This window comes from Callithrix jacchus, chromosome 14 (assembly GCF_049354715.1).
Source record: "Callithrix jacchus isolate 240 chromosome 14, calJac240_pri, whole genome shotgun sequence".
Taxonomy (NCBI): domain Eukaryota; kingdom Metazoa; phylum Chordata; class Mammalia; order Primates; family Cebidae; genus Callithrix; species Callithrix jacchus.
In genome coordinates, this window is record NC_133515.1 from 15,429,310 (window position 1) to 15,455,086 (window position 25,777).

At 44.0% G+C, this 25,777-nt stretch overlaps 2 protein-coding genes across 6 annotated transcripts in view; one reads left to right on the forward strand and one right to left on the reverse strand.

The window, feature by feature from the left end:
• C14H2orf49 (chromosome 14 C2orf49 homolog) overlaps positions 1-16,311 on the forward strand; it is a 34,338-nt gene extending 18,027 nt beyond the window's left edge. Inside the window, exon 5 of the mRNA XM_078348870.1 lies at positions 16,265-16,311. The gene's annotated coding sequence lies outside the window, so the exon portion shown is untranslated. The remainder of the gene's footprint in view (positions 1-16,264) is intronic.
• Positions 5,840-25,777, reverse strand: part of FHL2 (four and a half LIM domains 2) — a 79,846-nt gene continuing 59,908 nt past the window's right edge. For all 5 annotated transcript variants that reach the window (XM_008980215.5, XM_054244665.2, XM_054244664.2 and 2 more), the window contains exons 3-6: positions 22,609-22,783; positions 15,474-15,643; positions 10,947-11,133; positions 5,840-6,452 (exon numbers count right to left, since the gene is read on the reverse strand). In XM_008980215.5, the coding sequence (XP_008978463.2) occupies positions 6,301-6,452; positions 10,947-11,133; positions 15,474-15,643; positions 22,609-22,783 (684 nt within the window). In that variant the 3' untranslated portion in view covers positions 5,840-6,300. The remainder of the gene's footprint in view (positions 6,453-10,946; positions 11,134-15,473; positions 15,644-22,608; positions 22,784-25,777) is intronic.

Sequence of the window (25,777 nt, forward strand, 5' to 3'; positions counted from 1 at the left end):
GGCTGAAGCAGGAGAATCAACTGAACCCTGGCGGCAGAGGTTGCAGGGAGCTGAGATTGCACCATTGCTCTCCAGCCTGGGTGACAAGAGCAAAACTCCAGCTCAAAAAAAAAAAAATTTTACAATATCCTAAATATTAAATATGAAATAATATTAAATATTTAATAATACTAAATATTAAATAATAAATAAAGGTTCAAATATGTAATTTATTCTACATGATAGTTGTACATTTAAATCAAAGCCCATGAAATAGATGTAATCAATGCAAATCTTAACATTGTGGAATGTGTAACAAAGTGGAAATAACTAATAAAATATTTATAGTTAGGCTTTTTCATTTGCTAAACATTAGAGAAAAAGGCTTGCTCTTCTTAAACGTAAGGAGCAATTTTGCTGAGAAAAACATGTTTTTTTTTTAAACATAAAAGCACAGAAGAGCTGACAGGCTAAGAGATATCAAGAACCCAGAGAAGTAGGCAATTTTGTTTCAAACTCTGTTGAAACTCAGCTGTAGTTTAGGCGACTGTAATGTAAGAGAGAGAGAAGTAAAATCTCAGAGTGCTCGAAGAGGGGAACCTAATAGATATGACCCCAAAAACCACCACCACATATAAGTGTGAATTAGAAATATATCTTTCCTTTTCATGGATGGAGGGAGGGAAGAAAATTAAGGAAAAGAAGGAAGGAAGAATAGGAAAGCGAAAGGGGACAAAGGGGTGGAGGCAGGCAAGCTGACTCTCATACAGATTTGTAGCTAAAACTTACATCCCCAGGATAGTGAAAGTAACCCTGGAAATGACTTAGAAGTAGTTCTAGTGTGGTGGTAGCCCATGTGTCTGGCAAAGACAATGACAGTCATCTCTGCAGGAAGACATCCTTATTCTAAGTCTCAAGAAACACCCCAGATAACTTTTTAAAGGTAGTGATTAACAAACCAAAGTTACCCTTGCATACAAGAAAACAATGGACCCGGTGTCAGCTGCAGCAGAAGCCTCAGGCAGTAGAGACCAACCCCCAACGTTTTCGCATATTGTCATAATGAAGTAAAGATCAAACAAGTTGGCTTGCTGTTTAATGAAAGAAAAAGACAAGCTTTAATAACTCCAGGACAAGAAACTATACAAAGTATAACATATTTAAAATTTTGTATTGAGTTATAATAAAATGCTGTAGAATTTTTTAGAAACTCATATAGCTCAGGAAAAAATATATGTGTGTATGTGTATGTGTCACTACCCAGATCAGGATAGAGTACAGCACAAGTGGCAGGTATTTCTGTAAAGGTCAAGATAGTAAAAAATTGCTAGCAAACCAATGCATAAATGAACAGATATGGCTATGTTTGAATAAAACTTATTTTAAAAGAAAACAAACCAGGTGTGATGGTTCACACTGGTAATCTCAGTGCTTTGGGAGACTGAGGTGGGTGGATCACTTGAGCCCAGGCTAAGCAATATAGTGAGACCTGATCTCTACAAAAAATTTTAAAAATAGCTAGCCGTCAGCCAGGTGTGGTGGCTCACACCTGTAATCCCAGCACTTTGGGAGGCTGAAGTGGGCAGATCACTTGAGGTCAGAAGTTCAAGACTAGTCTGGCCAACATGGCAAAACCGTGTCTCTACTAAAATACAAAACAAATCAGCCAGGCATGGTGGTATGCCAGCTACTCGGGAGGCTGAGGCAGGAGAATCCCTTGTACCTGGGAGGTGGCTGCAATGAGCCAGGAGCATGCCACTGCACTACAGCCTGGGTGACAGAGTGAAACTGCATCTCAAAATGGCAACAACACCACCACCACACACACAGACACAAATACACAAATAGCTGGGCATGGTGGTGCACGCCTGTAGTCCCAGCTACTTGAGAGGCTGAGGTGAGAAGATCACTTGAGCCCGGAAGTTTAAGGTTATGGTGAGCTGTGATCATGCCACTGCACTCCAGCCTGGGCAACAGAGTGAGATCCTGTCTCGAATATAAATAAATAAGAAAGAAAACCGGCAGTGGGCAGGATTTAGCCCAGAGACTATAGTTTACAATTCATAATACAGAATAGTCTCAACATCCTATTGGTTTAGTTTTGCCTGTTAACATTTGTTTTGTGTACTTTTGTATAGGTATGTTTAATTTCCTAATTTAATAAAAAGTCTTAATCACATAGCTATGTTATTTTACATCTATCTAGAATTTCCTCATCTTTGGCATTCAGCATTTTGAATGTGATGTGTCTGGGTGTGTTCTCTGCATTTATCCTACTTTGAGTTTATTGAGCTTCTTGAATATGTAGATTCATATTTTTCATCACATTTGGGGACTTTTTCAGCCACTAACTTTTTTTTCTTTTTCTTTTTTAAGATGGTCTTACTATGTTTTGCAGGCTGGAGTGCAGTGGCTGTTCATAGGTGCTGTCTTCTTACACTGCAGCCTCAAACTCCTACTCAGGCAATCCTCCCACCTCAGCTTCCTGAGTAGCTAGGACAACAGGCACGTGCCACTGCACCTAGCTAGTCGTTAACTCTGAAAAATATTTACTCCTCTTTTTTTCTCTCTCCCAGCCTTCTAGTCCTTCCATTACACATATGTTGGTATGCTTAATGGTTTCTTACATTTCTCATTTCTCTTCTCTCGTTTTTGTTTTTCAGATTGTATAATTTCTGTTGTTCCATCTTCAAGTTCACTGATTTTCTTCTCCCAACTTGAATTTACTATTGAACCCCTCTAGTGAATTTTTCATTTCACTTAGTATACTTTTCAACTTCAGAATTCCATTTGATTTATTAAAAAATAATTTTTATATCTTTATTGGTTTGTTTGGTGACTACAGTCATCTCTTGGTATCTGTGGGTGATTACTTCCAGGACACCCTACAAATACCAAACTCCATGGATGCTCAAGTCTCTTATACAAAATGGCATCGAATTTGCATATAACTATTCACATCATCCTGTATACATTAAATCATCTCTGGATTACTTATACTAATACCTAATACAATGCCTACACATTGCTTCATTTACATGGATTCAATATAGTACTCAGCATGTGAAAAATTCAAGTTTTGCTTTTTGAAACTGTGTGGACTTTTTTTTCCCCTGAATACTTTTGATCCACAGTTGGTTGAATCCACAGATGAGGAGCCCATGGATATGGAAGACTAACTTGTTCTCTTGCCTTTCTTTAATTCTTTAAATATGATTTCCTTTAGTTCTTTAAACAAACATGTTTATATGTTCAGCCAGTGTTTGGTCAGAGGTTTTGCTTAAGCTCTTTGAGCTAATACGATTTCTGCTCTTTACTGTTTGATCTGTGTATGCCAAGTTTGTTTCACATCCCACTCTGATTGCTCCTGAGTGGATATAGCCCAGACCAGACATACTTCCCGACCCTCAAGGATAAATGAGATTCCAGGAAGGCCCTTCTTGGCTATCTCTTTCTCTAGTTTTCTGTGTTAAACTTCTGGCTGGTCCGTATTTTGCTTTTTGCTATGTAGCATGGAGTTACCAGCCCCCTCCTTAATGGCTCACTGGCAAGATCTCTTATTGTTTTTGACAATCCCCTTAGGCACAGATTTCTCAGTTCTCCATACCAAATACCAGCCCCCTTGGGCAGAACTGCTGAGGTACCAATCTCAGAGCCTGGCTCTCCCCTGGGGACTGGACAGCAGTCTGCTTCTCTGGGAGTAGCACCCCTTCTCTGTGAATGGGTTGGTAGCCCCTGGTCTTCTCAGATTGCCCCTTCCAATGTGGAGCCTCCGCACTAAGCAGGCTAGGGTAGGGGCAATTGGAGCTCGAGGATTTTCAGCCTGTCACACCTGGGGCAGAGCCCTAGGCCAGGGTAGCTAGGGGAAGAGAGACCCCTTATTTTTTGGCTGCGTTGGTCCAGAGTAGAGTTTGTCACATGAAGCTGGGAGTGGGGATGGGATGGAAGGCGGTTGTGTCTCAAATGCCACAGACTCACTGTTCTAAGACTTAATAGTGGATTTTCCTGAGTGAATGTTTATTTGTTGTATTCAGAGAATTTGTGTGGTGTGGTTGATATGAAAGTAATTTTCTTCCATAGGAAGAGGGTTGGTCAGCTGAGTCCTACCCACTACTGTCCCTAAAGTCCTGTCAGTCACTGCTTTTAGCCTTGGCTGGACTGCTTGGAGTGTGGCCTAAGTATACCCAGTTCAGAAATTTCTAAGTTCATACAATGAACCTGGGGCTCTCCTTTTCAGGATTTTTTTCCTCACTTTCCAAAGGCTGTTTGTCCTAAACTCTGGCCTCTGGTTCCTCAGGCCTGTATGACTACAGGTTTCCTAATAGAGTTTTAGATGCCCAGCTGGGGTCTGCCCTTGGATAAAAGACCAAAACAGGAAAATCAGCCAGTGTCGTTCTCTGCTACCAAGTATCTACCCCCTCCAATACCTGCCTGCTTTGGATCATGCTCCAGTGTTTTCAGCAATTAGAAAAATATTTTGTCCAGAACGATTGTTGATTTGAGGGAGAATTAGTCCAATTGGAGCTATTTACTAGAAGTGGAACTCCCCCTCACCATTAATTTTAGAGTGAGTAATCTAAGGTTGGGAGAGTCTGGTTTTAATGAGGAACAAGTAAGATGCTCCAAAATGAAATCTGGAGTGCTTTTACTTTTATATTATGAAGTAGAAAACAGCAAAACAACTAACAAGGGATGAAATTATTCTTTTTAAGTAAAACCTCAAATCAACTTCAAATCCAAAAGAATCATTCCAGACATTATCAAACATCCTCACAGTGACTACCACTCAGATTAAAAAACTGACTTCACTTATCCTCAGCCTATATCAGACTTAATTTCCACCAATTTTTTTCTGTTGTTCCGTGTATCATTTTACTATATTGTATTGTCTTAGAAAACCAAGGACAAAAAGGTCACTAATTCTAAAGAGCTCACATTGTAAAGAGAACTGTGCGATAATGCACTATCTTTATCTCATATACTGGCTTGGTGCTTTCCAACTGTATACTGCTATCTGAGATTATTTTATAGGATACTGCCACACTAGGAGCTCAGGATACTATTTTTACTGTAATGACTGTGTGTCTTTCCTGCTTTACTCCCCTTTTCAGAAACACTGAAGGCTCCCAATGTGCCCTCAATTGCTAGGGTGTTGAGAACATAAAGATGAACAGGATGTCATCTCTGGCCCCAAGTTGCTGATGTCACTTTATGGAAGTCAGTGTAAGATATGGATCCGTAACACTGGAACAGAGCCGATAAGCTCTGCCAAGAAAAGTGACCTGAAAATTGGCTTCACTGTCAGGAGTTTATGTTACTGCATCAAATGCAGGGGATTACATTCCAAGAGAAAGAGTAGGGGAAGAGAGAGGAGGTAGCAAGGAAGGGGTACCTGGTGCTGACTGAAGGCTTCCTTTAAATAAAGGGTGTGATGCCAGTTGGCTCTGCCCCAGGCCATTGGAACTGCACTTCCTACAGTGACCATGCAATAAAGTGTTACTTACACTCAGAGCCTCAGTCTTTTTTTTTTTTGAGACAGTTTCGCTCTTGTTGCCCAGGCTGGAGTGCAGTGGTGCAATCTCGGCTCACTGCAACCTCCACCTCCTGGGTTCAAGCAATTTTCCTGCCTCAGCCTCCTGAGTAGCTGGGACTATAGGCATAAGCCACCATTCCCAGCTAATTTTGTATTTTTAGTAGACATGGGGTTTCTCTATGTTGGTCAGGCTGGTCTGGAACTCCCAACCTCAAGTGATCTGCCTGCCTTGGCCTCCCAAAGTGCTGGGATTACAGGCTTGAGCCACTGTTCCTAGCCAGGTCTCAACTTTTAATCATTATTTCACACACTGTGCCTGGCAAAAGATTTTGTTCTGAATAACTTTATTGTAAGTCACATAATCTTACTTTAGGCTTGACACAACAGGAAGTTACAGAGCTGTAAATACCCACTGGTCATTACCTTACTGAGTTTAGAAAACTTTTGAATTTGTGTCATATATTAATTGCACTTAAATAGGCAGTGAGAGAAAGATAGATTTATAAAGACATCATTCAAAAGGATTTTTACATTTGGGTGTGCCTTATTGGATTACAAAAATTTCAAACCATCTTCCCACCTATGGCCTATGGAGAGTATTCTCTTTCCCTGGGACTGAACTAGCATAAAGCACTAAAGGGTTTAAGCAAACGTGAGTATCATTGAAAAGCACAAGAAGAAAGTCTCGATGTGGCTAGAAGAAACCAGAAGGCAAGATTGCCTGGTTAAGAAAGACAATGTATAAATCTGTGTGTGAGATCACAGGCAGCAACTTCTCTGTGTTGACTTCAGATGTCTTTCCCGCAGTCAGGGCACAGGATGTCATCCCTCTCTGTGAGGAAGCCACGCCCCACCAGCGAGAGGGAGCACTTCTTACAGTTAAAGCAGTCATTATGCCACTGTCGTTCCTCAAAGGAGATGTATTTTGTGCCGCCAAGTCCTGTTAACAGAGAGAAATAATACTGGATGAAGAACTAGTTAGAATCAGACAACTGGGACTGAAGAAGGAATTCTGGTTTGATCCATTTCAAACTTTGGATTGTGTAATATGGATAGTGTGAGTTTCTAGTGACTGGGTGCTGGGAATCTATATGTAAATCAGATTCTATGCACAGCCTGGAGGAGCTCGTGAATATCAGAAGAGATACATAAACTGGTTCCAAAACGATGTGATAGGTGCCATAAAAGAATGCTGACTCTGTGTATTTGTTGTGTTTTCCCACAAAATGAAACTCCGTGAGAACAGGGAGCAGATTTCTCTATGCCTTCACCAGGTGCCCCATGTCGCCTGGTGCTCAAATTTTTGTGACTTAATGACTAAAGCGCTGAAGGGAATGTAGAAGAGGAAAAGATTAATCCTCTCTGGGATGGCCAGGAAAGGCCTCATAGATAAAGTGGGATGTGGGTGGTAACAAGGGGAGAGGGATATTGTTGCAGAGGGAAGATCCTCAGAAAGCTACAGACAGATAGAATAGAATCAAATACTTAAGGTATGTTGGTCCCTGATTATAATAGTTGGTTTCTACTGAAGGTGACAACTCTGAAATAGAAAAGATTCAAATACATGGGCTTATCTCAGAATTTTGATTGATCTCGCGATATTTGGGTCATGAACTCCAATTACAAAAAGTTCTTTCCAGAAATAATGGTTCCGTCAACCTTATCAAGTACAAAGTAGTCACCCTGACGACTCCATTTCTAATAGTCTGGGGTCTCCGACTTACATGAGGAGTCAGTAATTTATCAGACAGTTCCTATTATAACTTAATTGTCTAGGCTGGTGTTTGGCATTAAATTCTTGCACATAGGGGAGATCTCAGACATAACCCTCCTCAGCAAGTCAGAGACAGGGCTAGGACCTTTTAGTGCAAGTTTCTGTGCCTTTTCTAGTACCTCACTGCTGCTGCTACCAGACTACGTACTGGCAAAACTTTTCAACTCTCTTTTCCCAAATACCTTACAGCTTTAACAACAGTTACATCAAATAGAATATCAATTGCCTTTACCAATTCTAGACACCTAAGGGCTGTGGAAGACCCACAAAGCACAGCACTCACTGGCCAGCACTGCAGCAGAAGCCAACCATGGTTTAAGTAAGTTGTCCCAACTTTTCTGCATACCTGAATTATCTGGGAAGCTTTTGAAAAGCCCCATGCCTTAAATCACAGCTCACATTGATTAAATCATGACCAAAGCACCAGTCATTTCTAAAGCACCCAGGTGTTTCCAATGTGCAGCCAAGTATTGGAAAGTAAGGCAATACTTTCACTTGATTTAGGAAGAGAGGCTTCTGGGGTTTGGAAAGTGGGTGTTTTTCTTCTCAGTTTATTGATCACTCTAAGTTAGCTACACCAGAAAGGAGCTCCCCTGGCATTTCTACCATTCCATGTTTCTCCTTCCTCTCACCTCTGATAGGTACTGCTACGACATAGAGCCAGAGGTAAGGAGGAACACTGGCAGAGGGGAGGAAGTAAATGTGTTAGTGACAGGAGCCGAGCAGGGCAGCTGTCCCAGGTTGAAAGTCTTTCAGGAACTCCTCTTTTGCCCTGAAATGCCAGCAAATGGAGCAAGTTATAGAAAAGAGAGCCAAGGATAGCCCCAGGGGGATGACTCTTCCTAAAGGGAAGATGTATATACAGTCAATTCTGCTTATTCCTGGAAGCTGTGTTCCATAATGTTCCTGTGCACACTGAATTAGCAAATACTGAACCATTGTTCCTATGAGAAAAACAGGGTTAGGTTCCTGTAAGCCTCTGGTCACAAGATTTTCATCAACTCATCAATACAAAATGTTGCTTTGTGTGGTGTGTTTTTCTATTTAAAGATTCCTTATTTAATATATATTGTTGATTCATGAACATTGAACTTACGGCCAACAGCACTATTCATGCTTAAATGAAGCTTATCTAACATGTATTTTTCTTTGTAAGGCACATCATAGCCTTTTTTTTGAGACAGAGTCTAGCTCTATCACCAGGCTGGAGTGCACTGGTGTGATCTCAGCTCACTGCAACCTCTGCCTCCAGAGTCACTGGGTATACAGGCGCACACCACCACAGCCAGCTAATTTTTATATTTTTAGTAGAGACGGAGTTTCACCACATTGGCCAGATGGTCTTGATCTCTTGACCTCATGATCTGCCTGCCTCCGCATCCCAAAGACCTGGGATTACAGGAGTAAGCCACTGCGCTCAGCAACTACATCACAGCCTTCCTGCACTTAGGGACACTAGACAGAACTTTACTCGGAGGCCATTTAAACAGCAGAACTGCCCACAAAAAATCAAAAAAGTATCACTATGTCGACTATGAAAAGGACTCTTATTGACAGTATGAGAGCTGAAACTAGAAAGCAGAGTGTCATCTTGTTCACCTACAGCTAAAAATGTGTGCATCAGACAATGCAAGTCTGTCACTGTTTTATGCATGTCTGATCACCATGAGTATTAAACTCAGGTTACAAATCAATTTTAGTGAGTAGGCAAATTTGCAAGTTCGGACTCCGGGAATCATGAGAATCAACTATATTTATGTGCAACATCACTGCACATAACAAGTTGGAAAATGTCAACATCCAATTTATTAAAAAAATTTTTAATTTTATTAAAGAGAAAAAGTAGTAAGGACCTGTTAGAAGCTTATTCTAGACAATCAGTTTGGTACAATTGTTTGGAAATTTCTAAAACTTTAACTGCTGATATGATCTGGCTGTGTCCCCACCCAAATCTCATCTTGAATTTTAGTTCCCATAATCCCCATGAGCTGTGGGAGGGACCTGGTGGAAGGTGATTTAATCACAGGGGCAATTACCCTCATGCTGTTCTCGTGATACTGAGTTCTCACGAGATCTGATGGTTTTACAAGGGGCTTTCCCCACTTTTGCTCAGCACTTCTCCTTGCTGCTGCCATGTGAAAAAGGACATGTATGCTTCTCCTTCCACCATAAGTTTCCTGAGACCTCCCAGTTATGCTGAACTGTGAGTCAATTAAACATATTTCCCTTATAAATTACCCAGTTCCAGGGATGTCTTTATTTGCAGCATGAGAACAGACTAATACAGCTACATTTCAAAGTTGCTCCATATGTTCATATGTTCCTAAACATTAGTCTCTGCTTTTCAAAGAATCAACTCTCCTGTTTTAGAGAAAAGTTTCTTATTTAGTTTCTCCTAGTGTTTTTTCTCAGTGTGACAATAACCACAATTCACATCCATATCTAACATTTTACATTTAAAAGTGCTTTTATGTAGATTATATAACTTTATAAAGCTTAATGTTATAAACATTTACCTCAACAGAAGTTACTGCTGAAAACAGCATTAAAAATGAATATGTTCTGGCAAAAGACTGCATTTCTTCCCCCAAATAATTCCCAGGGAAATCTGGTATATAAATGACCAGAAACAGATATTTTAACATAGGTAAAGTGTTAAATACTATGATTTTTCTTCATATTTTAATTTCACATGGAAATGTAATGAGCTCCGGGTTATACACGAGAGAACTATTTAATGACATCGGATGGTAAGTTAGCTGAGTTAAGTGAACTTGGTTCTAGGTCTGAGGGAAAAGAAAGTCAAGGACAAGCACACAGGGGGTGCATAGATGTGTTTATGTAATAACACTGCAAAGCCACATAGAAAAGCTAGGCCACCAGGTACTCCATGTGTCTGCCACCTTCCTTTGATAGGGACAAACCAGTCAACTAAATGCAATGGGACTGGAAACTCCATATCATAAACTTCTACTGTGTTATTGTAGAATACATACTTTTCTCTCCCCACACAGTCACTAATTTGTGTAACAATATGTGGTGACCTTTTAAAGGACTTTAGTGTGACCTCATCTGTTCTCTACACTGAATTTCTCCAGCCTGCTTAATAGTCTAGTCCAGAAGCCTGGTCTGCCAGACAGCCAGATTTTCGGCTCTCTCTTAGCCAGATTCTTTTCAGGAATACAATAGGAAAATCTCCTTAGAACATACCCTCTGCCCTCATAGAGCTATGGCCTTGTGGCAGAAATTTCCCACTAAGATGCTTTGGAATACAACAGTCCCACTAAGGTGCTAGGGGACACTTCTAAGAGCACAGCACAGCTGCTAAGCCTGAAAAGGCCGGTGTCAGTTTTTATTGTGGTGTCACAGGCTCACAGACTGCAGTTTTGGATAATCCAACCCAAAGCAGAAACTGTAAACCAGAGCATTGGTCACATGGTTTTAAGTGATCGGGTGGGCTGCAGAGGAAGTAATCATTACTTGCTGAAGCACAGCCAGTGCCCCAAGGAGAGGAAAGCAGATAGGCAGAAAAGTCTGCTGTGCCCAGAGCCTTAGGGAGGTCTGGGGAGTTTAGGGATACAGACAGGGTCACATGCTAAAATGCTAGGCCTTGCTCAACCTTCCAATTGCTCTTTGAAGTGGGGACCCCAGGACACTCACCACTGATGGGATTGGTGCAGCCAGCACACTTCTTGGCATACAAGTCACAGAAGCAGTTCAGGCAGTAGGCAAACTCATCACGAGCCGTGAAGCGCTGCCCACACAGCTGCTTCCTGCAGGCGGTGCACACGAAGCACTCCTTGTGCCAGGGCTGCTCCCGGTAAGTGACCCCTCCTGTGGTGATGGGCTGCAGGGGCAAGGCGGAGAATCAGTGTGGCCTCTTTTCTTGGCAGACATCTTCAGTCTCAGCTACTGCCATTGGATGATGCAAGATCCTCATCCGGAAAACATCCGGTTTGTTAAGTCACCAAGACACTGCTTTACAAACTTCACAGTCACCCGTTACCCTTGCCACACACTTTCACTCCAGTGTCACAGGCCCTGGCTTTCCCAATAGTGCAACTGGAGCTTGGGGGTTGCCCTCAGCCCTTCCCAAGGATGCCAGGGATCTAAGGCAGAGGGCGCTTCAGTGGCACTGCCACCTTGCTGAGCAGGGAAGCGGCACAGTGGAGGGGTCGGGATTGAAGACAGCATCAAGGAGACCTAGATTTGAATTCTAACCCTACTCCTTACCAGCCCTGTGGCTGAGGGCAGGTCATAATAAAGATCTCTGCACCTCAGTTTTCTCATCCAGGAAATGAGAGTGATGAGGTTAAAGGAGCAAGTTGATAGGAGTCCTTACTAAGAAGCCCGGCAGGGCAGGTGCGATGGCTCATGCCTGTAATCTCAGGACTTTGGGAGGCCAAGGCAGATGGATCATTTGAGGTCAAGAGTTTGAGACCAGCCTGGCCAACATGGCAAAACCCGGACTCTACTAAAAATACAAAAAATTAGCTGGGTGTGGTGGCGTGCCTGTAGTCCCAGCTACTCATGAGGCTAAGGCAGGAAAATTTCTTGAACCCTTGAAATGGAGGTTGCAGTGAGCCAGGATCACACCACCACACTCCAGGCTGGGCAACAGAGTGAGACTCTGTCTCAAAAACAAAACAAAACAAAAACGCTGGCAAGTGGTAACTGCTCCAACACCGCTAATGAGCCTGTCTCTCAGCTACATGTGGTGAAAGAAGGAAGAGGCTTAAAGGACAGCCAGGACTGGCACCTGCTGATGTCACAAGAAGAGATGGGCATCTTGGAAGTTTTGGGAAAAAAAGCCTGATACTGTCATTCTCACCTGTCTTGTGGTCTTAGAACATCTGTGAGGTGAAGCTGCAAAGCCACACGGGGTGGAACTGGCCATCAGTACCTCAATTTTACCTGGAATTTCTCTCCAAATGTTGCTTCTCACATTCTATTTAAAAATGTGTGCTCAGTGGAGCTGAGGAAGCTATCAGAGGTGTGTAAGTGGCCTCAGCTTGGCAGACGAAGGCCATGGAAGATGGAGTGCATGCTCCTCACTTTTTTGCTTTTTATTTTTTGAGCACTTCAATATCACCCTTTGGCCTTTACATAAAGCTTGCGAAGTAAGAAAGATATTATCTGAATTTAGGCCGGGCATGGTGGCTCACACCTGTAATCCCAGCACTTTGGGAGGCGGATCACGAGGTCAAGAGATTGAGACCATCCTGGCCATGGTGAAACCCCGTCTCTACTAAAAAAACAAAAATTAGCCGGGCATGGTGGCATGTGCCTGTGGTCCCAGATACTCGGGAGGCTGAGGCAGAAGAATCGCTTGAACCCCAGAGGAAGAGGGTGCAGTGAGCAGAGATTGTGCCACTGCACTCCAGCCTGGCAACAGAGCAAGACTCCGTCTCAAAAAAAAAAAAAAAAAAAAGATATTATCTGAATTTTATGAATGAGTAAACTGAGACTCAGAGAAATTAAGTGACTTGCCTAAGAATTCATAGCTGGCAAAGCAGAAGCTAGAATTCTGGACTCCCTTCTATCTTGTATTCCTTTCATTAAACCATAAATCATAGAGCATCTTCCTGTAATTCACCCCACTGCACAAGAGAATGAACACAAAACACGCTTGGTTGCAACGTATCCATGTGGGTGCAGCAGCCTGTGTGTGTAAGACATCTCCTCTGCCTGCAACATACATCCCGAGTCCTCCCTCACTCCGGATTCCATGCTTCCCACCCACATCAGCTAACTCAATGCCTCTCAGCAGAGCATGACTTTCTCAGAGACTCCTTCCCTAAACACCACCCTGGCCCCACACTCCTCAGATGAGTTGAGGTTCTTCCATTCCACACTCTGCTCTTCTCCTCCAAAGCACACTGCTCAGTAACTACTGATGAAATTGACATTGGAGTGTACTTCCACCTTGACTATAGTTAGTGTCTGTGTTTTGTCCAGCATCGGACAAACTGAGAGGGCCATGTTCACATCAAGGAATGGATGCTTTTGGCATGAATGTTCGTATGTGTATTTAATGAACATGTGCACACAGGCATGCATCCCAGAAAGGATGTGTTGCCTTCATTTCTGCAAATGAGTAAAGCACGTGTTGGAAAGATGACAGAATAAGGGCAATTCAAATAAACTTCCATTAGGTCTTGATGAGAAAAATAAAACAAAATAAAAATATAAAGGGAAGAACAGGGAAGAGAGTTCCTAAAATAAAAGCAGGAATGAGAGCTCACTCTAAGAATAAAGGAAAAAACAGGAGTGTGCACCAGTATGGCCAACATGGTGAGACCCCGTCTCTACTAAAAAAGAATACAAAAATTAGCCAGGTGTGGTGGTGGCACCTGCCTGTAATCCCAGCTACTCAGGAGGCTGAGGCAGGAGAATCACTTGAACCCGAGAGGCAGAGGTTGCAGTGAGTTGAGATCATGCCATTGTACTCTAGCCCAGGTGATGGAGTGAAACTGGCTCAAAAAAAGAAAGAAACAGTAGCATAAGAGAAGAGGAAATAAAGAGAAATAAAATTTAAAATAACAGTAGTGAACAAACGGGGCTGGGCACAGTGGCTCACGCCTATAATCCCAGCACTTTGGGAGGCAAAGGTGGGCCAATCACCTGAGGTCAGGAGTTCCAAGACGAACCTGGCCAACATGGTGAAACCTTGTCTCAACTAAAAATACAAAGAAATCAGCTAGGTATGGTGGCGCGCACCTGAAATCCCAGCTACTTGGGAGGCTGAGTCGGGAGAAATTGCTTGAACCAGAGAGGCAGAGGTTGCAGTGAGCCAAGATCATGCCACTGCACTCTAGCCTGGGCGATAGAGTGAGATTCTGTCTTAAAAAAAAAAGAACAAATGGAAACAAACAGAAGGAAACAAGAGAGAAAAGTTGAATGGAAATTTTTAAGAACGCTCAGCACTTAGAAAAGGTGCAGGCAAGGTGAACGTATTCTCGCCCAGGTAGCAATATAGGGGATGTTTCTCCGTAGCCCAGAGGAAAGGGTAAAGGCCCCAAGGGCAAAAACAGTAGAATCTGGGTGAGCAGAGCCGATAAAAGGATGAGAGCAAACAGAGCCTGCAATGAGTTCTAGAGCTGGCACTGCCCAGGGCGAGTGAGCAGTGGGAGGGTGCCACTCCACAGGCTGGCACAAATCCTAGCAGCACAGAGACACTGGAAGCTATAGCATAATCAATGTTGCGTGTCTGTAAGAGCCAGCGGGCACAGCAGAAAACTAAGCTATACCCTAAAGGGTACAGGTGGGGGCAATAGGGCGGGTAGGAGAGAGACGGCTTCCTACAGGTGTGCGGTTCTCTTTCCCTCTTTAACCCAAACAGAGCCATGGCTGGGACCACACATTATAGAGCAGATAGGTTTATTTTTTTTATTTTTTGAGATAAAGTCTCACTCTCTCGCCCAGGTGTGAGTGCAGTGGCGCGATCTCAGCTCACTGCAACGTACCTCCCGGGTTCAAGCAATTCTCCTGCCTCAGCCTCCCAAGTAGCTGGGACTACAGGTGTGTGCCATCATACCTGTCTAAGCTTTTTATTTTTAGTAGAGATGGGGTTTCACTATGTTGCCCAGGCTGGTTTTGAACTCCTAACCTTAGGTGATCCACCAGCCTTGGCCTCCCACAGTTCTGAGATTACAGGCATGAGCCACCATAATATATGGCCAGAGTAGATGCATTTAATAAATCATCTATCCCATATCCATGTGGCCAGACCTTTTCTCCTTTACTTTTCTTCTCACACCATCCCTCTCTCCTCCCTGCTCCCTCCCTTCCTCTCCTCCCTCTTCCTTTCATCTTTCTCTCCCTCTCAAGTTTGCAGTTGTTTTCCTGTTTTATTCATGGAGAGCAGTGAACAAGACAGCTTTGGGATAGTGGCTCCCCTTCCATCTAACATCAGGTCATCAACACGAAAACATATTCAGAAATGGTCTAGAAGAAGTCAGGGTTAAATAACTTGCTCACAGAATGCAACAGTGTTGATGTCTTTGAAAGAAGGATGGGAACACAGACCCAACAAATAAATGCTCAGAATATAAGGCAGGACAGGCACAGCTCTCATGCCATTCAAGTATCACAAGTATCCTTGTTTTTGGAAAGAGAACTGACAGACACGGACTGTGGAGGCAAACTGGCCAGAACATGCAAGGGCCAATGAGGAATCTGAGATACCTTTTTGCACTGAACGCACTGCATGGCGTGTTGTTTCTCATAGCAGGGCACACAGAAATTCTGATTGTCTTTGGGGATGAAACTCTTGGTTCCAATTGGCTGCTGGCAACGGTGACAGATGAAGCAGGTCTCGTGCCAGCTGTTGCCCTTGTACTCCATCTTGCGGGTACCTGTCATCAGGGTCAAGAGGAACAAAGCATAGGTATGGTTAGAGGGGCATGGAGTCCCAGCAATCCACCTTCAGAGCTTGCTGCCATCTAGTTTTGTGACCAGAGCAACTCATTCCAGGTCTTGAAGGCTCCCCTCTGAATGGAGGTAATTCCGTTTTGTACAGGGCAGTGCTGTCTTTTGGTTCACTACTGTACACCTACCCAGCTCCTAGAATAACACATGTACATTTTAGGTACTTAACATTTATTTATTGAATATTGTGGTTAGGAATGTTAAATCTAAAAAAAGTTAAGCCTCTCTCAGCGATGCAAAATATAATGAGAAGTGTGGCATAGCTCCGATGAATTTCTATGGAGTATGAATTTTGAAGTATAGGGACTGTATTCACCTACTGCACACCTGCTAACGAACACCCCATCTGGTTGGCAGCAGGATGGAAATGGCTGGAGTGTGAATGAACCTGGGACCTTGAACCTGATTCAGTGAGCAGCCTCTACAACACTTACTTTACATACTAGCTGTTGAACCAAGTTGTGATGTATCTTGGTAGTTTTAGGCACTGTGTCTAAGTGCTATAATTAAAGCCTACATGTCATTTTTTTGTTTTGTTTTTGCGACAGGGTCTCGCTCTGTCACCCAGGCTGGAGTGCAGCGGTGTGATCCCGGCTCACTGCAGCCTTGAACATCTGGGCTCCAGGGAAATTCCTGCCTCAACCTGAGTAGCTGGAACCACAGGTGCACACCACCATGCCTGGCTGAAATCTACATGTATTACTTGTACATCCCATTTAGTAACTGCCTAATCCTGTGCCATCTACTGTCTTTTGAATAACTATTACCATTTGATATGTTTCTACCATTTCTCCAAGTGAATCGAGAAGCCCTAGAGAACTCAAACACTTACGGCTCACCCCCAGCAACCACCAAGCTGGAATCACTGCAAATGCTCATGTTTGTTGACTGATATTTTTTTCATTTTTGTTTACCAAAAAGACGCATATCTGTTAATAGCAAGGGATGATTCCAGATAGGCATGTAAACAAGTACCCTTCGTATAAAGCAAATGTAGAGAAAGATCTGGGGAAATGAGTATCATGCACAAAGAAACAGGAAAGTGTAACTTCGCGGACTAGCTGAGGGGCCCAGCCTCTGTGTAAGGACCAAATCCAAACTGCTGCCTGCTTTTCAAATAAAGTGTTACTGGAACCCAGCCGTGCTCATTCATTTACTTCCATTATTTACATCTGCCTTCACGCTAGAAGGCAGAGTAGAGTGCAGCTGTGTGCAGAGTCGTGTCGTTGTAGTAGGTGAGTAGCTGTGACAGACTATGTGGTCCACAAAGCCCCAAATATCTGTCTGGTTTTTGATGGAAAAATGTTGCCAATCCCTGGGGACTGTGGTATCATACATGTGACTTCGACTGGGGATTAGGGAGTGATGGGGAATCAAGCCGATAGGGGAGCCACCTACTCCAGACCAGGTGGAAGCAGCTGCGGTAACACAGGTGGCTTATAGGAGTCTATAGACTCGTCTGTAGCTCTCAGCCCAAAAATCTTGTGTTCCCAAGGACAAAGCTAGGAGTTGTATTTTAGCTGGCTAGGAAGTTGGTCAGGAAATGTCTGTCCTCCAGTAATTAGGAATGTGCTGAGAATTATCACATGATTGTTATTTAGGGTCATGTTCTCAGCTTCCTGTACTTCCAAGACCAGACATTTGAATTATATAAAATATGCAGGGTGTGTGTTGGGGACAATGTGTGAGAGTGAATTTGGGATGGTGACATGCAGTGATCTTAAAATTCAAAACTAAGCTGTCCAATCTACGGAATTCAATTGTGGGGTAGTGAATCCTAAAACAAACATTACATGAAGCAATTGAAATTCAAGTAAAAATAGTGGAAAGACTTTGATGTACACTCCACAAAGATTTTCTTCAGTCTCCATGCATTCTTTTGTCACTTGCTCTTTGGATCTCTTTCATTCTGATGAAGCAGCTCAGAAGCCAAAGGATTTTGCCAATGAATATGGTGCAATTATGACTCTCACTAAGACCCCACGCAAGAGCGTGCATGGCATCTTGGCGAGTTCTGAAATAAGTCTTATCAGAGCAACACCAGTGCGAGGCCAACTGCACGTGCAGGGAATGCACAGGGCTCCCGGCACCTCAGGGATGTGGCGCGTGCTCATGAGGCATGGTGACAGCAGTGGCCGCAGGCCTGTGTGGTCATATGCAGCAAACGCCTGCAGGTGGCAGGAGCATTCCTTCTCCTGGGTTGCACACTGAACCAAGACTAGCAGACAGAAGCGCAGTCTTGAAGAAGGGATGTCTTAATCTGATTCAAATAGTCAAATGAGGCTGGCTGCAGTGCCTCAGCCCTATCATCCTAGCACTTCAGGAAGTTGAGGCGGGAGATCTCTTGAGCCCAGAAGTTGGCCACCAGCCTGGGCAACATAGGGAGTCCCTGTCTCTACCAAAAAAAAAAAAAAAATTAGCCAGGTGTAGTGGTGTGCACCTGTGGTGCTAGATATGCAGGAGGCTGAGGTGGGAGGATGATTTGAGCCAGAGAGGTCAAGGCTGCAGTGAGCAGTGATCATACCACTATACTCCAGCCTGAGTGAAATCCTGTCTCAGAAAAAAAGTCAAATGAGGAACCAGACATTTGGTTGCAGGGTTGGAGACAGTATCCCTACTGGAGTCTGCTCAGAGGCTGGGGTGCATCTGCAAGCAATGTCTGCTAACAGGGGCACGAGAGCTGGTAAACCCCAGCACTGGGGTTTCTGATGGGGGTGTGGAGCTGGTTAGTGAGTTTTTCACTAGTCTATAAATATAAATTCACTGTGAATTCTGTGCACTGATGCTATAACCCATATTCATCTTGAATGGGTTCTAGCACTTTAAAAAATCAAACCAAGGCTAGCAAGTGCTTTGATTCAGTGTTCTGTTGGTGGTGGTTGTTTTGCATTCAACAGGATTCTTCTAGATGCCCTGCCTTTGGTGCCCAGTCTGTTTCTTCTGGCAGAGGCACCTGTAAAATGGGGATGAAGACATCCAACTCAGCGGACACTGAAGATTAAATGGGATTCTGTAAAGCAGCAGAGCATCTGGCCCCTGGGTGTGCACTCAGGGGCTGGTAGCTGTGACTGTGTTGTTATTATTACTACATAGCATTTCTTACCACAGAGCCTGAATTCTAGCTTCCCTCTTTCCTTAGTACAAGAGACTGGGGGCCAATTAATTCTCAAATATTCAGTACAGGTTACCTCTCACTGACCCTTGGGTTTTTACTTCTTATCTGATCATGTTTTACTTTTCTTTCCCTCCCCAGTAAATACTAAGAGAAAGAGAAGGTCTGATAGTTAATTTTATGTGTCAGTGTGGCTGGGCTATGGTACCCAGCTGTTTGGTCAAAGAATAGGTAACCGTGAAGGTGTTTTTTGGATGTGATTCACATCTAAACCGGTAGACTTCAAGTGCAGCACACTACCCACGCATCAGGGCCGGGCTTGTCTAATCGGTGGTAGGCCTTAAGAGCAAAGACTAAGCTTTTTCTAAGGGCAATGAATTCTTCTCCAGACTGCAATAGAGAAACCCTGCCTGAGTTTTCAGCCTGCTGCCCTACGGAATTCAAATGCTACCATTTAGAACCACAGTATCAACTCCTCCCTGTACGGCAAGACTGCTGGCCTGTTCTACAGATTCCAGACTTATCGGCCTCCACAGTCACATAAGCCAATCCCTTGAAATAAATCTTTTTCTCTCTCCACATATATATATATATATGTGTGTGTGTGTGTGTGTGTGTGTGTGTGTGTACGTGTGTGTATATATGCACGTATATACATACATGTATGTATATACGTACATATATATATGCATATATGTATATCGTCGATTCATTCTGCTTTCTGGAGAACCTAACACAAAAAGTCAAGACCAGTGAAAAATTCAAAATCGGAGAAATACGCATACTTTTTCTATCACAGTTGGTGCTAACGGTTAAAATCTTTTTTTTTTTTTTAAGAAGGGGTTTCACCACATTGGTCAGGCTGGTCTCGAACTTCTGACCTCAGGTGATCCACCCACCTTAGCCTCCCAAAGTGCTGGGGTTACAGGCATGAGCCACCACATCCAGCATCCTACAAACACCCAGAAACTCTGTATCTTGGCAGAGTCTTCCACTACAGTGAGAGTTTGACACTAGATGGTCTCTTGGCTTTCATTCTCCTCATATGTGCCCATGGGAGTGCAGTTACTGTAGGAAACGGGTGGATGCAGAAGGCTGCCCTGGTTTTAAAAATTAATATCTGATCTATTGAGGCCACAAACTCAAACCCCTCAGCTTCAGATCTTCTTACACATCTTTGTATTGCATTTGCTAAATAATAAATTTTAAAAATCTCTTCTTAAGGGGCCTTTGCTTGTGTTTGGTTTCATTTATCAATACAGTGAACTGAACTCCTTTAAAACTGCATTTTAATGCCTGGTAAGAAACACAGGTTGATAAAGGAAATCTAAAAAAACAAACTGCATTTTAACATTCAGTGCATTTGCTATCCCTTTTAAGTACTTCAACTAACCTCAAGTTCTTTAACTGTTGAAATAAATCACACTTATAGATATGATGACTCATATCTTAAAATGTCAAGAGTCTATAAGAAAATTTCATTGTAAAATTGCAAGCCTAAGGCACTTATTCAATTTCATAATTTAAAATCGGAATCCCAAGGTTAATTTACCCTTTAGACCAAATTTTATTTCACACACTTCATCGGATAATTTAACACAATGCTATTACCATGGGTCATAGTCTTTTTTTTTTTTTTTTTTAAGATGGGGTTTCACCATGGTGGCCAGGCTGTTCTTGAACCCCTGACCTCAGGTGATCCACCCACCTTGGCCTCCCAAAGTGCTAGGATTACAGGCGTGAGCCACCGCGCCTGGCCTGGGTCATAATCTTTTTTTTTTTTTTTTTGAGACGGAGTTTTGCTCTTGTGACCCAGGCCAGAGTGCAATGGCATGATCTAGGCTCACCACAACCTCCACCTTCTGGGTTCAGGCAATTCTCCTGCCTCAGCTTCCCGAGTAGCTGGGATTACAGGCACGCGCCACCATGCCCAGCTAATTTTTTGTATTTTTAGTAGAGATGGGGTTTCACCATGTTGACCAGGATGGTCTCGATCTCTTGACCTCATGATCCACCCGCCTAGGCCTCCCAAAGTGCTGGGATTACAGGCATGAGCCACCCCGCCTGGCCAGGTCATAGTCTTAATATGTCTGCCCTTAATTCTAAACCTTCCTAGGATAAAACAGGCTGTTTTGAGGAAGGATACCATCCAAGCCTCCACCACTCAGATGTTATCAATTATTCAAGCTAGAAGGCTCTGGCCTGGCCATTGCCTGGAGTCTTGCTTGTGCTCGTCCTACCCACCTGAGCCCCATTTTATAGGATCTCTCTGCGTGCCTCCAAATGGGGAGGGCTCGGCCTGCGTGCACTGATTTCAAGTTACGTTTCCCCCGAATCCTCAAACTACTCACAAAAGTGTGTGTCTCCAACCACCTTGCTCCCCACTTAACTGAGCCATCTACTGTCTGCTTCATCCTATTCTGCTTTCCACAGGGGTCACACCTTCTGCAGACATTCCCATGGAGTGAGGTTCTTTCTGGTTTTGTGTGGCTCTCTGGTGGGGATGCCAGATTAAATAGGTCCCAAGCATATAACTGACTATTCTGTATTTCTAGTTACTAATTCTGGCAGCTCTACCCTTCGGTGATTCTTACGTTGGTCATATGAAAACACCACCAGTCATACAGCCTCTGCGCCAGCCACCATCTGTGCCCACCACACAGCTGTCCAGGGTCAATATTTTAGGCTCTTCTCTGACTTATTCTCTCTCACCCTCGTTTCTAGATGAGTCTAACAAGATTTGCTTTTTAAATTCTGTATTTTGTTTTTGTTTGAGATTGGGTCTGGGTCTGTCTCCATCGCCCAGGCTAAAGTGCAGTGGTGCAATCTCGACTCACTGCAGCCTCCGCCTCCCGGGCTCAAGAGATTCTCCTGCCACAGCCTCCCGAGTAGCTGAGACTACAGGTGTGCGCCATTACACCCGGCTCATTTTGTACTTTTAGTAGAGACGAGATTTCACCATGTTTGCCAGGCTAGTCTCAAACTCCTGACCTCAAGTGATCCACCTGCCTTGGCCTCCCAAAATGTTGGGATTACAGGCATGAGGCACTGCTCCAGGCTTCTTTCTATATTTTGAAATTCCATATATTTTTGTCCGCTTTGCTTTTTAAAATAAAATATTCTGCTCTCCCACATAAAAAAAAAAAAAAACTCCCCCCACCCCCGCCACACACACACACACACACACACACACACACACACAGAAACCACAAGGGTCACAGACCCATCAACACACAAGGCACCTTTCTTGCCATCCTTGGCACTTGGCCCAGTTGTGGCTGTGCCCTTTCTGCTGTCTGCCTAGAACGCCAACTCTACAAGGGCAGAGGACCAGGTGCACGTCAGCTCACACCCTATGAACGCTCAGCTGCAGCCCAGCGCCTGACACACAAGGGCACCATGAACACTTGCTGAAATAACTGACTAAGTACAAATTCAGCAAGAAGGGAAGAAAAGAGAAAATATCTATGGTGGTGGGAAAGTGGGGGCTGATGCAAGAGATGTATTTTTAAGGGGAATGCCTACCATTCACTTACTATCATACTATGGCTGCATAACACTGCCCTATGTGCACAGCAAAAAATCCCATTCCTGCCCATGATAGAACCCGTATGTCCCTGCTTCATAAGCACTCTAAAATAATCCTCTGTAGTTCAAGGTCCAACCGGAAAGTCAACACGAGTGTCGGGAAGCAAGTCAATGTGAACCAGGGTGTCAGAGGAACCTGCACAGAGCCTGAAGCTAGACGGGCTCACGCATGAGAAAGGAGTGTCTCCTGACCTGGCATGATGGTCTTCTTGCATTCCTGGCATTTGGACGAGTACTCGTTGGAATAGCAGTCTGTACAGAGCAGCTGGTCCTCCTTGGCAGCAAAGGGCTTGTCCACCAGAGAGCTTCTGCACTGCGAGCAGTGGAAACAGGCTTCATGCCAGTGCCGATCCTTGTAGGACAAGTCCTGTGGGGCCAGACCACACAAGACAATCAGAGGCAGGGCAGGAGTGCTTGGACCCACAGCATAGGGGCCCCTTGTGAACCTGCAGCGCAAACATGGAACAAAGGAGGGCTGGGGCACCCTAATCCACCCACAGTCACACACCAGGACCACCTAACTGCTGAAATCAGCAAGACCAGTCTATTTCTCTCTTGCTGCATTTTAGAGCAACAGGTTAGACAGATGTGCATGCAGGCACATGGCTCTGTGTGAAAGAAGCTTCTAAAAAACAAAGGGATTTCCCTTAGGTATGGCCTACAAGAAAGAGAAACATAAACACGTATCAATGTGTCTCACACCACATGCAGTGACAGAGAAACAGACTGCAAGAGGAGTTCCTGGGCTGAGGGAGCTCTGCCCAATTGAAATCACTGTGGTCACCAACATGGCAGAAAGACTCTGGGTGTCGGGATGTTCAGAGTAGCAGGTCCAAGGACTGCTTGGTGGGAGAGGGTCAGGAGAGACTACTAGTGTGGGTGCCACTTCTGTGGGTGGCAGTGAGCTTGGGGAGGAGGGGAATTTCAGGCAGACAAAGAGCACAGACAGAAGATCTGGGGACCGAAGCATGTCAGGCTGGTGGGACCACAGGTCAAGGGCGAGGTGGGAGGGCCCCCGGCCGGGCTGGTCCAGGACATGTGACTGCCTTTTTGCCTTTTATGTCTGCATAGAGTTTCCGTTGATCCTGAAGGCAGTGGTGAGCTGCTTTTCAACAGGAGAGTAAAGTGCTCAGACTGAGGGGACGGGTAAGGACATGGAAGTGGAGGGGGATGAGGGTGGGAGAAGTGAGACAAAAACTGGGCACAGATGGGAGAAGCACTGAGAAGACAGACACAAGCTTTTGAGTAAAAGATGAGACAGGAGCCCCGCAGAAAACTCGACTCCATACTTGGCTTGATCTTGCCTGAGGAATAAGAGAACCTTCCATATTTGCCTTTGAAAAATGACACACAGCATTTTTAAAGCACCAATACAAAATTAAAATAACAATCTATTTATGTCCAGCTTTATCTTAGAAAGGATATTTTTCTATTGCTGTCTTTGTGTTCCCAGCTCTGATCCCAAATCATCATCCATCTATTAATGAGGCAGAAGCAGAATATTAGGCTCTGCATAGTTTCCTGGGCTGGCTTCCAGTTGGTAGGTATCCTGAACAGGTCGTGGGAGGCTGTTCATGCAATGGCCCTGCAGAAGAACTGCCCACGATGTCTCTGTTACTGAAACTGAAGTCAAAGCTGGAGTTATGCTGAGCATAGGATGGGAAAACATGGATCCTGGACTTGATTAGAAAGTCCTAAAACACCAACTAAAAGTGGAACCCAAACTAGAACAATTCTCTTTTGCTAAAATCTCTCTTTCTCTCTCTCTTCCCGTGTGTGTGTGTGTGTGTGTGTGCGCGCGCGCGCACGCACACGCGAGTTTCCCAAACCAAAGTAAAGTTATTTGATTTGGTGTTGTCTTTGCACATTTGTTTTAGTTCAAGGAATTTTAAAAATGTGAACTCTGAGCCACTATGAAGACAGTCATGACTGTGGCCTCTGTGAGGGGCAGGCACCCTCTCACGCTATCCCTGTTGGAAGTTTGCTTCCTAGAACATCTGGGAATAGGATTATTGCTGAAGCAAGATGATAAAGAATGAAGATGAGGCCAGGCATGGTGGCTCATGCCTGTAATCCCAGCTCTTTGGGAGGCCAAGGCGGGTGGATCACCTAAGGTCAGGTGTTTGAGACCAGCCTGGGCAACATGGGGAAACTCTATCCCTACTAAAAATACAAAAATTAACCAGGCTCAGTGATGGTGCATGCCTGTAGTCCCAGCTACTTGGGAAGTTGAGGTGGGAGAATCACTTGAACTTGCGAGGTGGAGGTTGCACAGCCTGGGCGACAGAGGGAGACTCTGTCAAGCCGTACTGAATGCCGTTGTTTCTGTGGGATTAGTTCTTGTCTAAGCCCAGCACCTCTGGGTATCATGGGTCCCGTGAGGTAGGTACTGCCTCTCAGGGGAACTCAGGGGGAGCTTGCTAAAATGCCCAGGCCCTCACCATCCTTGAGAATCCAAACTGGATATGCACTGGGAGTTGGGGGCAGAGTACTAACCTGTCTTTTGTATTTTTCGCTTAACGTATTTTAAGAAATCTGAGGGGAAAATCACCTGTGCTTTATTGGTTATTTTGACAAATGAAATTGCTTACAAATTGCTTTGATTTCAGTTGATGTCTACACATGCAAACTCCTGACAAACAGCAAAGCCCACATTCCACAGGGACATCATCATCGTTCAGGAGCAGGCATGGTCTCCATTCTTTCCATGCACACGCCCCAGCTTCAAAAAGACATCTGAAACACTAGTGATGACCATCATGACCCCATCTGTGAGCTCCAGCCATGGCACAGCCCCGCAAGGTAAATGTTATTACTAAAGGCCAGAGAAGTTCCGTAACTTGCCCAGTCACATACCTGGCACGGAGCTAAGCCAGGCTTTGAGCTCAAGTCCTCCTGATGCAAAAGCTATTTCCACTGAACCAGCTCAGGCAAAATCCTGGTCGGGTCTGTATGACTCTTTGCTTTCAAAACAGGTAGCTTTGAGGAGATGTGTGTCTGTCCATTAAAAAAAAAAATCCAGAAACGACCAAACTCTCAGAACTTTTGAGAATGTATTTTGTACCTAAATAAATGTGGCTCAGCATTGCCTTTGTTTAGACTTTGAATAAAATTGAACAAACCATTCGAACCCCTATCCAGCCAAAACAGTGATCAGCCTAATTTGAGATGGAGATGTTAATCATGTTATCACTCTTAGAATTCTGACGGTGGAAGAAATGCGTTAAGAATAAATTTTCTATGGAAAACAGTATGATAGTTCTCAAATATTAAAAGTAGAATTACCATATGACTTGACTCAGCAATTCTACTTTTAGATATACACCCAAAAGAATTGAAAGTAAGGTCTCAAAGAGACATT